This window comes from Pieris rapae, chromosome 18 (assembly GCF_905147795.1).
Source record: "Pieris rapae chromosome 18, ilPieRapa1.1, whole genome shotgun sequence".
NCBI lineage: Eukaryota > Metazoa > Arthropoda > Insecta > Lepidoptera > Pieridae > Pieris > Pieris rapae.
In genome coordinates this window covers 1,872,276-1,885,230 of record NC_059526.1, presented here as the reverse complement: position 1 = coordinate 1,885,230, position 12,955 = coordinate 1,872,276, and the positions used below count along the sequence as shown (strand labels likewise).

General features: G+C 33.2%; 1 protein-coding gene across 2 annotated transcripts; it reads right to left on the bottom strand.

Moving 5' to 3' along the window:
• Positions 1–8,015: 8,015 nt before the first annotated feature.
• On the bottom strand, positions 8,016–11,160 carry LOC111001524. Of its 2 annotated transcripts, none has more exons than XM_022271450.2 (2): positions 9,034–11,160; positions 8,016–8,950 (listed from the first exon to the last, which is right to left on the bottom strand). In XM_022271450.2, exons 1-2 carry the CDS (start codon positions 9,763–9,765, stop codon positions 8,768–8,770), a joined length of 915 nt encoding a protein of 304 aa, XP_022127142.2. In that variant the 5' UTR covers positions 9,766–11,160; the 3' UTR covers positions 8,016–8,767. Both variants share the same exon structure in this region; 1 of them encodes a protein (XP_022127142.2).
• Between the last annotated feature and the right edge of the window lie 1,795 nt (positions 11,161–12,955).

Here is a 12,955-nt window from a genome sequence, read left to right as displayed (position 1 = left end):
ACTGTCGTGATAGTAACAACTTTTGAATAAACGTCGCGATCAACGAATACATCAAAACCGTCATTAACAAGGGCGTTCTAAGCAACCAAGCGGAGTTTCAAAGCAAAATGCCTTACTAATTCCTGTATTTTAATCAAAACAGCCTTGCGAATGCCATAATTAGTCCTTTGTACCGCTGAATAGAAGTGCAATCGTCACTTATGCTAATGTTTGAAACCAGTAAGTGGTGTGTCTTATAAAATATAATACAATGATATTATATTTTACAGATTTACATGCTGCAATTATTGAAAATACAAAACCAAGCCTATAAAAAAAACGCATCCACAGTTTTTTATATGAAAATATGCCAAACAACAAAAAAGTAAATTTACATTTTTCTTTCAATTACTAAAAATGCTTCAAAGATTGCTTTGCTTTTGCGTTCTATCTAAAGCCACGCACTTAGTTTTATCATTGGAAAATGTAAAGATTGTATAAGGATATTGGGTCGAGTGTATCCGATATGGCTAGTTGGAGATGGTTCCAATTGCTATCTATTACTTCCTTAGTCAGAAGTCTTCTCAATCTAAGTAGAAGATTTATATGATCTGTCGTAGGTACCGATTGTTGTCGAATTTATATATCATTACACTCTTCTTAGTATAAAAAAAATGCTTCATACAACGGGCACGAGTTTTTAAAACCTGCTATTTGGGGCTCCATTGCGAAGGTACTACACATTTTAGACAATATGTCTGAGAAACAGACGGTTTAAAAAGTATACTGCTATTAAATCAAAGGTATTTCCTTTACATTGAAATCTAAGAGAATCCCATACGGCAGCTCTCGGGCGGAATCATAATCTTGCTCTTTGTTTACTTTATTGTTCAGGGGTACATAAACGTAGCATATAACTCGTCAACAAACCTGGAATCAGTGGAACTAAAATTGTTTAAATTATTCTAATACGTAATGTTACCTTCTTAATCCTTTATTTTCTTTAAACGTGCAAACGTTCTTTAATTGTTCTATTATATACTATTAAAATAAATGTTTATTTGGTTTCTTTTTAATGGTAGGTTTTTATAGATTATAGAATACTTCCAGTCATTCCATTATATACATATATATGTTACGTTCATTTTTACTTTTTTTACAACGGGCCTCACCGGCAGAAGACTTACCTGATGTTGAGTTATTCCGCCGCCATGGACACTCTATGCTGGATCGCGAATGTGTTGTCGGTTTTTAATAAAAAAATAAAGTTATCAATTTTACTATTTTCTCTTTCAGGAACTGCATGTTGTCCCGTATTTTTAAATTGGTCGTTATTTAAATACACATCTGTTCTATACGGCTCAGGTAGTCTAGCGTTTAGGCGCACCATTAGTTGAACCTTGATTGAACCTCTTGAGTTTGGTAACATTCGAAATACGGAATAAAAAGTATGTTGTATTGAGATTTAATTTCACACAATTATTTAATGCTCGAAAATGTTTCGTACCCCTGCCTAGTGTTTACAGAGTACAGATGCGGTGCACGTGCGACGCGTGCGCAGCTAATGTAATTAGCTGTTAGAGATATACCCTCATACCTCATACTTCCGGTATTCGCCTCTCATATTGTGGGTGGGATAATTAAATTCCTTTAGTAGTACATTAATATAAATTTTTTAGCTTGCTCAAGCTGAAAATTAAAATAAAAACTTGATTTCAAACTTATTTTCTTTATGGGTTAAAAATTTTGTTAACGTCTTGTTTAATGTACTTTACAGGCTACTTACATCTAATAGTTTCACTTCCATTTTGTATTAAATAAATCATATAAGTTATAATTTGTATTTCTTAATTACACTGCCACAGGGTCCAAACTTTGTAATTTTTGACAGACAGACATAACATTTATTATTAACGAAACACAGAAAAAAATAAAAAAAATGAAAAGAAATAAGGTAGGTACATATCAAGTGTGTAATGTGTGTGTTGTGAGACCCTGGCTCAGCATTATGCTGTGGAGCTGACATGTTCCACAGCGCTGGTCATTCTGATGACCACAACTGTTTGCACCTCAGACGCAAAAAAAAAATTTAGCAATTGTTAATTATTATTATAATTACTATTATGTTGGCTCAGAATATTATAAATACTGTATATTTGTGTGCTTTAAATAAATAAATCATTATATAATTGGTTCATATTCGTTAATCCAGATGGTTCATGCGTAACAACTCCTAACAGTATTCCTGAAACAAAGCCGAACCATAGCTTAATTTCTTAAGCCATTATATTGCTAATTTAAATTGCTTAGTAATGCTAGTACGGGCAAATACATTCAATTAAAAAAAAACAAAATTCAAAATCATTTATTCATGTCGGTAACATAATGTACACTTATGACCGTCAAAAAAAGAAAATCTAATTTTACTTTTACTGCCAGTTCTCAAATCAAGGGTGTAGAAAGGAAGAGAAGAACTGGCAATAAATAACAATGTATCGTCATAGTCACATACATACATCCAATTTCATAATTCAATTTAATGTATGAATCATTTGACTACACAGTTTGATAGAAATATAAAAGAGCTAAAAGCTTACAAAGGTGCTATTATATATTTCAATGTGTAACTAAAATGATGAAGATATATATATATATGAAATAAGATTACTCATGAAGCGTTCGCAAGACTAGAATCAATTACATGAAATGATTGCACCATTCATCGTTCAGTGTTCAACTAGGGCGGAACCAGAAATCGCGTCAGGGTATCCTACTAAATGTTATCACTTTTATATAAATATATAATCTATCCAATAAATGTTTTTTTTTAAATAATAGTATTAAAAATCTATTTACGTAACTCAGTCATGTATCGTAATGTTCAAGTTATAACTCAAATCACCAGCAAATATAAAAAACCTAAAAAACCTTAAAAATAATATTAAAATCTGTGGTATCCTTTGTTAGACATAGTGGCTTTATTATACCTATTTCATATTAAATAAAGATCAATTCATCTTACAATTCATTAGTCATAAACCTAACTTATTTTTATTGTATAAGTAAATTGTGTTCTATATTTATTTGAATGTGTTCCATTGTTAGTTTTTGTGTATAATGTTTAGATATTGTGTAATACGTAACTGTAGGAAGACAGATAAGCAAATAAATAATATAAACGAGTCTTTACTAGAATAATTTTATTTCTATATTTATTAACACTTTGTTCAATTAAAATAAATTAAATAAACGATATTATCCCATTTGAGCGATCCCTTCCAGGCATACATTACGAGAAAACGAAATACATTAGGTGAACTCAAGAAGTGTTAAACTACATAAGTACATTTATATAATTAAAATATATAAAACACAATACAATTAATAATAATATACTCGAGTACAATTAATGTTGATGTACTAAAACCAAATATATTAAAGAAAATAGGCTTACTATGAACTTAACGATTATTCAGTTAATAAAAGGGCCTGGGACTACTGCTAGGCAGACAGCTTCAAATTAATCTGCTATATTTGTCTTAAAATAAGTGTTGTTTGATAATTTTTATTAAAAAAATTGTATCGTGAGTTTTTTTACGCCGCGCCGGCTATTTCTCTCGGCCTACACCCTCTGTCTTCTTTGCCGATGAGGGATGCTTATTCAAATTGAATGACGTGGAATAAGTGATACCTGTATCTTATATTCCAAAATAAACATATTTTATTTTTACAAAACATCATGATAATGTTTTTACTTAACAGGAAAGTAGGTGACCCGCATTCTGTGCCGAGAAAATAACCACTGGCGGCGAATTTAATATTAACTACGGTTTGATGAAGTCTTAAATACATAATATAAAATCAGAATAAGATTTTGTTACATAATATATACAGCTTAGTATAAACATTAATGTTTTCATCAACTATTAAGAACATAAAGCCTTAGATGCGTTATCATAAGTATATGCCTGATCTTCTATATCTCTAACACATGTACCTAATAATAAAATAGAAATTAGGAATGTTGAGACAAAAAAGACAGTCCAATAATTCAATATGATTATTAATCATCGGTCTCATTCGCTCTCTCCCTTTGTTCGAAAACGCTGCACATCACCGTGACGTTTAATTCGTAAAAAAAATTACCCTCATTCGCCTAAAGAAGTTTTACTTCAAAAATAATAGACATCAAATGTTTTGTAGCTTCTGTATAAACACAGTATTAATTTATGTAAAGGCAAAAGTGGTACAATGCGTCAATTGACGCAAAAGCCTATTTACAAAAAACATCGACAAGCAGAAACTAAAACTCAACTCCACTCGCAAACTTTGAAACTAGGTTAAAATGAATTTTGAAGCAATATTAATGAAATCTTTTCAGCACGAACGGTTATATATAGTGAAAATATCGGCTGTTTGTTAAATCTTTCATCTTTACGAAACAAATATTACGTATTTAATGTATGTGTATGTAATCTTCAGGAAAATTTATATTTTTCGATTTGATATATATTCAGTTTCCTTACGTGTCCTATATATTATTATTTTGGGTCTTTTGCTTTTGTGTAGTTAAAACCTATCACTTATTATTCCAAAAGCCATTCACATAATTACAATATTTTCCTAAACAAAACAGCGGCATATAGCTAGTTAATGTAACGAAGCGACATCCGGTTGGCTGTTTGTGTGTGAAACTAGGCCTCTCATTGTACTCTGCACACACGTTGGGCACTAGACTTAAATGACGTTTTAATTACGTCAGAACTTTGCCAAACAATAGCAATCTCTCAACTCAAAAAATAAAATAAAGAAACAGTGACGCTACAAACTTGTTAGGTCTGGGCCTCATATTTCTGTATCTGTTTCATGATTATTTGCCATTTGTGCCTGACACACGCCGTCGAGTTTTCGAATGTTAAAGAAAGACCATTGTTGCACAGCCGGGGATCGAACTTACGACCTCAAGCATGTGAGTCGCACGCTGAAGCCACCAGGCCAACACTGCTCTTGTTTCTCAACTACAAGAATATAATATCCAAAAACAGTATGTTTCAGCTGAAATAAATTAATAATTATTACTTAACCTCTGAAGCTTAGTATAGTATGATATTGTGAAAAATAGTTCATATTGTCTTTTATATACGAACTCGTTTAGTATTTTATTTAAAATTTTACAAAATCACAAAACATTTTCATTAATAGGTATGATTTCAAGTTACGGCGACACTACTTGACGCCTGTTTTACCAATTTTAAGACAGGTCAATGCCGAAAAACAATATTAAATCGGAAATAGAAATCATACTCTTTTATATATATATGTACCATAAAGTCACCTATTAGATAATTTAATTCATATAACCAGTATCTTTCTAGTTACAGATTTTGATTACAATTGTACTTACTACTCATAAACCAAAAATATACTTGTATTTTCAAGTTTATTCGACGCTCAAAAAGAAAAATAAGTGTCTTGTAAATGTTCATTATGAATAAGTATTCAGCATGACAATGAAGTGCTATCGAGATTTGGCGCCGGTTTGATAGCGCAGAAATTAATTACTAAGGGTGAATGTTCGCTTAGTATATTTTTATTTGATTCAGTGCAAACGTGGACAACTCGATTCACTGATCGAAGGGAGGTTCAGGGTATACCTGTTTTATTAAAGATGAGACAAACATACATTACATTTATACAGTATATACATGTATATACTATATATACAGTTTTTTGCCTATACTTCACCATATTTAAGTGGCAAGTAGTCATTTTTTTATATTTTCACTCGTAATTTTGACTTTCAAAAGAGGCTAATTTCAAAACGATTTAACTTTGACCCACTCAGTCTTCACTTATCAAAACGAATACAAAAAATGTGTAGTTCATTCTGATATTAATCACGTACTATATAATAATTGTCAAGAAATGAAACTGTATGCAGAGAAATGTTGAAAATATTGATTAATTTCACAACAAAATACCTACCGAAATTTAGTTTATAACGCTCTGAATGGAGTTTAAGTTTCTTGTTCATGTCTTTGCTGTGTGCCTGTATTGTTACTTGTTTGTTTATAATTTATATGTTCTAATTGATGTGAAAAATAAAAAGCCGCTCAAATGTAAAAGGCAGGCCGTGGGTTCAAGTGCAAAGGCGCTAATTAAAGATTCAAATAGGCGCTGGTAGACAGCTGCGGCCTCCGATCTAGTGCTTTCTTCACTCAACAAATATGTGTGGTGATACTGTGAGGAAATGCTTCCAGAAGGGTGCACTGCCACAGGAGCCAAACTTTCATTAAGTCAATTTTTAATTATTATTATTAACCTACATAAGGTTGCATATTGTAAATAATGTATATTTGTCCATTGGAAATTGTTGTGTTTTAAGCAAACATGTAAATAAAATCTGTCCTTCTAGAATCGTAATACATTTTGATTTAAAAGCCGACACACTCTTGAACACACGTTATTTCAGTTACGAAGAGGCCATGTGGCGGTAAGCAGTCTTACATCAAAGAACAAAAGAATCGACTTTATGATGAAAGTAAAAATAAAACATCGATACACGGGGTGTTCCAATACACGATACAGCTGATGGAGTGTTTATTATTACGTTTTTACTTATTACGTTTATATATTTACTTTATACTTATTTTATACTTCTGCAACTTTTTTGAGAATAGAGAGAGAGGCGTACTAACGTGGTCTCTAAAGTTCTCTAAGTGATCAACCTTCTGGTCCTGACACACGCTGTCAACTTTTTGGATCTAAGGTCTCACGATGTTTTCCTTCACCGTATGAGCAAGTGTTATTTACACTCATAGAAATTCCATTGGTAGGGAATCGAACCTACGATCTCAGAGAGGAGAGCGGCAAGTTGAAACCACTAGGCCAACACTTATAATATGTTTTAATCATATTTACCACTGTCATTTGTCAAAATGCGATGACAAATGGAAGAGCTAGATCGCGATAAAGTTCTCCTCTTTCGTTCAGGCCCTTGATTTGAGATTTAAGGAATTAAATATAAAATTAGTAGCATTTCATATATATTTATTTTTTGAAGTTGATAAGTGTACATTGTTGTATCCATATGAATAAATGATTTTGAATTTTGCACGTTACTAAGTGGTGCATAGTTTTTAAGTATGTATAAAACAAATGTGTGCGTTCATTGAAACTAAATTGTCCCAATACACTATTAAAATGAGACTTTCGCTGTGAAAATCTAACAATTTTTTTAACTAATTGGTATTCAATCAAAAACAATGTAGCTGTGATCCAGTCCTCATGAAGTAAAATATATAGAATCTTTCTATCTCTCAGTTTCTAGCGTCATTGTGTTAAGCAAGTCAATTCTTAATATTATTGTATTGATTTAAAAAACAAAACCTAACTAAATCAACAAGAACGTATGCCTCATTTAAAAATATATGTAGTAGTATTTACATGTGAATAAATTAAATAATTATTATAGGTAGTATAAAATAGAAGAACTATTGTTAAACTTAATAAAAAGATTCATTGACACTGACACAAAAAAACATACTGTATAAAGTGAAGAGGCCCCCAATAAAGAGGCGCGTAGGCCGCCAAAACCGGGCATCGAACTCGAGACATCTGTTTCTTTGCGCACGCGCCGGCGCACCGATACTTTCATTCATCGGTTCTTTTTAAAGAAATTATTTTTAAGCTACACACAATTATTAATGTTAATCTGATAAAAGTGTATTTTCCTTTTAGTCCATTGAAATGTTACATTTTTTAGGCCTAACCTTGCGTTTTTTAGAGGACGCAATTTTATTTTTTTGATGTGTAGGAGGGGTCAGTCAGATGGTCATGGGTCAACCCAAATGTAACTTTTCAATGGACTATTTAGTACTAATACAAAGTAATTTAATAATATACAAAGATATAACTTACTTTTCTATTCTATATAATACGAACTAAGCATATAGTAACAAAAATTAAACAAAACTATCTCTAACAACGTATAAAAAAAAAAAAAAAATTTTGGAAATAAAAATTGGAGATGTCACCGGAAAATAACAAGATCCGTAAGTTTATCAATTTACTAGGAAGTTTATAAACTTTCGTAAGATTCTAAACGGGAGATAAATTGTAATATTTTACGTCCACATTTTCGTAAATTTATCAATTTCCGACGTCATACGGTAAATTTATAAACTTACGAATATCTATTCGTAAGATTTTATATGGTTCGACCAATCACAGAAACTCTTTTAAATATACGAGTTTTGAAATACGTAAAATAACACACTGCTCTCTGATTGGTCAATGTTCATAGTGGCAATGCTTGTGTCCATAGACTTTGGAATAATCAGACTTGACAAACTATAAATTGGAAGCAACAATGCCTGGTTCCTCTCTGGCACGGATGTAGTGAGTTGAGTTTTCTATTATCAGTTTCAATAAGAGTATTCCTGTATTTTAGCAAGTAACTGTTAAATAAGTTACTTGCTAAAATACAGGAATACTCTTATAAAACACACTAATGAACACTACTTTGCTCTATTTAAATAAAACGACAGAAATTGTGTAATACGAAAGGCATTTATTATCAAAAAAATATAAAACATACCAGTTTTTGCAAAAAAAAAACTAAAAGAATTATGGTTTTTTCGTCCGTGTCATACACACCTACTCAGTCGTAGTTAAATAATTCAATAATTAGTAACTCGTTCGTAATTATTCAATTTAGTCTTACCATGACTTAAAAAACATATAGTAAAAATAAGTAAAAATTATATAAGTACTTATTACCAATTATCTACTTATTGGCACAAGTCAAAGATTTATGGCACCTTGAATTGCACAATATATTAGCTTTTTTACAATTGCACTTATTTGATAAACACTGTCCCTTAGAATATTTTTTGCAGTTGCATTGCTTTATTCCTTTCCCGCCAAATGTAGGAGACATCGCAGATATTTTTCTTAATGGTAACTTAGTCTGTAAATAAAAACACATACTTAAAGAACATAAAAAATAGGAAGTCAAGTTTATATAAGTAGCAATAATAGTACAAATTGTACCTCAGGAAGAGTTTCATTCAAAATTTCTCCTGGGGTTGAAAGGACAGCGTTTCGAGGCAACCAGTCATTAATGATGCCGAACGAAGTGCCAACTTTGTAAAGTTCATTCTTTTTCTCTATTACTTTGCCGACTACATTCTTGCTATCTAGAGGCCCCCTATCTACTCTCGGTACTTCGACTAATACAGTAGCACCAACATCAATATTTTTGAACTTTTTAGAAGAATGTGCTGTCATTTTTTCTGCTGCTCTTTTTAAATTTAAGTGCGAGTCCTTCCTTTCCCTCAAAATGTTTATTTCGTTTGTGCACAATTTACATATTAACTGCGAACCATAACCTTCGTCATTATTTTCTGTTGGTTCTCCACAGATAACGTGTGTGATACGTTGACATTTAATACATGTATGAGCCCCAGATGATTCATTGTTGCATATGTGACAAAGCAACGTATCTGATTCGACAATTTTTTGAGGAGTCTCAATTCCATTTGCAATGTTGTCAAGGTCTTGCCAAATATTGTTTGTGTTTGCGCCCGTGCTTTCACTGTCAACTACAAGTACTTTGACTTGCTCAGTTTCAGAAATATTATCTGTCGTAATAATTGACTCTGTGGCAATATCAAGAGTTTTACAAAGGTTTTCTTTATCTGAAGTTATATTTCCATCGTCATTGACGGTCTTATGTTCGTTGTCATTTACAGATTTTAAAAACGTCTCTAAATCCTCTTCCATTTCAAGTTGAGAAATTATATTCTTGGACAAATATGTAGAAGTTAGACCGCATCTTGGATCATCTCCAAACAGGGCTTTAAACGGTGTCCTGCCAATCGTAGAATGGTATGATGAATTTTTTTAGAACTGAGCAAAGTAACAACCTATCGACCATTGATTGGAATTATTATCCACCATCCAAGCACGAATCATATTTTTCACATCTTGGTTTGAACGTTCTACACTTCCCTGGCTTTGGGGATATCTAGGTCTTCCATTAACAATTTTGCATGCTGGCCATAAGCTCACAATTTCTTTCAATATTGATGCCGTAAACTCACGTCCATTGTCGCTTTGGAGAATATTGGGACAACCAACTTCTAAAAATATCTTTAAAATTTCAATTGCTACTTCTTTCGCTTCTTTGCTTTTGAGTGGCCGCAAAAAACAAAATTTGGTCAAATGATCTTGGTACTGTAACATCCATTTGTACTCTCCATCTGGAGATGATTGAAAAGCCACCAGATCTATCTGTCCTCTTCTATTAAAGTCATCTGTAATTAGTGGTTCCACGACTATCCCAGTTTTAGGAAAACTTTTCTTGGAAAGGCAAGTTTTGCACAATTGAAGAAAAATATTTATGGCAAACACTGGAACCATGTACTTGTCTTTCAAGTCATAAATAATTTTGTCACGCCTTCCGTGACCTGTAGCAACATGCGCATCAAGGATTGTTTGGTAGTACTTACTGCTTGGAACTACTTGTATCACTGGATCCTGCTGAGATTTCCTTTTTAATATCAAAACTTTTTCGTCACTAAAAGTCATTACGTCATACTTTTTGGCGTGATAGTATTCTTTGTCTGCGGGCCGACGTCCCAAAACTTTAGCTTTATTATAATTTTCTATCATTTTAATAACATTTTTAATTTTTTCGTCTGTCCATTCCGATTTCTTACTATTTTGGTTATGCCCACTATAAAACTTTCTTAGCTCTGTGTTAAATTTTACTTCGTCAACAAATGTTCTAGCATTTACCACACTATCTCCTTCATTTTGGGTGTCCGCAGCTTGTAAATCACTCATTATGGGTACTGCTAGATAATCTTAACAAAATAAAGCTATTTTTCACAGTTGCAACACAGTTCAACATTCAAAACTAATAAAAACGCGGTTTGTTTATGTTCCGTGGCCAGTAATGGCGGCCGCGAGGAAGGAGAAGTGACACGTGACCGCCAACCAATCAGATCGCGCGTAGCGTTTTGTTACTGCTTACGTATTATTTTACGAGTGAGTTCAGTAAGTTTATCAATTTACGAAAATGTGGACGTAAAATATTACAATTTATCTCCCGTTTAGAATCTTACGAAAGTTTATAAACTTCCTAGTAAATTGATAAACTTACGGATCTTGTTATTTTCCGGTGACAGAGATATGCAATGAGATACCAATTGACGGGTCTATGAAACGCTGGTAGTGGAAGTGGGTGAGCCATATGCTCCAAAGGGATCCAGGCCACATTGCCAAACAAGACCTTGCCTGGAACCCACAAGGCAATGGCAAACGTGGCCACCCAAACAGACTTCGTTAGGAATCATTGCTGAGGCGAAGGAAGCTGGAGTGATATAGAGGAAAAATTTATAGAGCCGCCCAGGACCGATCAAGCTGGTTTTTATGCTGGACGCCCTTTGCCCCACTTGGGACATGGGACTGTAAGTCAAGTCATTATTAAATAATAACAATATGTCACATATAGTACTGAAACGGGTAGGAGAAGAAAATAATCAATATGGATAAAAGAGGTAACAGAGTACCCTAGGCATGGAAAGAGAAGCAAGGGAAGGTGAGGCGTTGGGAAGACGACACGCCAACGTTATCCACTTGGAGGAGGATTATTAAACACTTGGAGGAGGCCCTTGTCTGACAGCTAAAGGCAAGTTGTTTAGTGGTAATGTGTTTATTAGCAGGGTTGGCCTAGTGGCTTTACCGTGTGACGCTCATCGCTGAGATCGTAGGTTCAATCCCCGGCTGTGCACCAATGGACTTTCTTTCTATGTGTGTATCTAAGATTTACTCAAAGGATGAAGGAAAATATCGTGAGCTGAGCTTGCATTAGACCCTAAAAGTCAACAGTATGTGTCACGTATCTGCCTATTAGATTGACAAATGAAATAGATTCAGAAATCTGAGGCCCAGACCTAAAACGATTGTAGCGCCACTGATTTATTTATTTAAACAAGTTGATAAATAAAATATGGCTAGGTACAGAAATGAGGCTTATTTTAAATAAAATAGTAGCACAACTAATGTATAAAAGATTATCAGTCGCTTACGTATTTGAAAATGACATTGTTATATTCCCGTATTGTGCAAATCTCCTCTGCCGAAATCATATTTTAAACTCTGAACAACTGACATACTTTTTAAAATTAATGATAATTCTCGGAGAACAAAAGAGACTCGCAAAAATGTCTGTTTTATTCATGACGGACGTTTGTGAAATGTGTGCCGTATACATATTATGTAAATGTCGGTAATGTATGGAAATTACGGGTTCCCGTTGGACTTTCGGGATTCGGTCTATTTATAATCAACGATCCGATGACAGTGTTACATAATACTTACTCAAAAAGAGTCCTGGCCAAAATGAGAATCTTCAAGCGCTCGCTGTCAAGTACTACCTCTCGCCAACTCCGTCCTTTTTGCTGCAGCAGGTCCTTCCCACTCTGTCTATCCAGCGCAAACAAAGCCGACCCACTGGCATGTTACAGAATATTTATATCCATTTTCCTTTGTTTTTCTATACTTTTTCTTGGTCACAGCAAAAAATATTTTTCAACTTCAAAATTAAAAGGTTATTAACATCGTGTTAAATGTTTGCCGATTATTGAATAACACTCGGCTGGTTTTTAGGTGCATTTGGAACACTAATCCTTATAGAATTGGCTTTTGTTTGTACTATATTTCTGCTGTATTATTTTCCATAACGATTCCAACGAAATCTAATCTATCCAATGCAACATGAAAATAAGTATTTTCCTTCAATAAATACCTACATGGAATTAAGGATTAGCAATTATGGAATGAATGGAAGCCGTGCAGATAAACTTGGGGTTTCGTAAAGCCAATAGAAGAATCTAAATATTATCTTCAATTAAAGCATAGAGGAGATGCACGAGACATTACTCACTAAGTCACTAGTCACGATCCA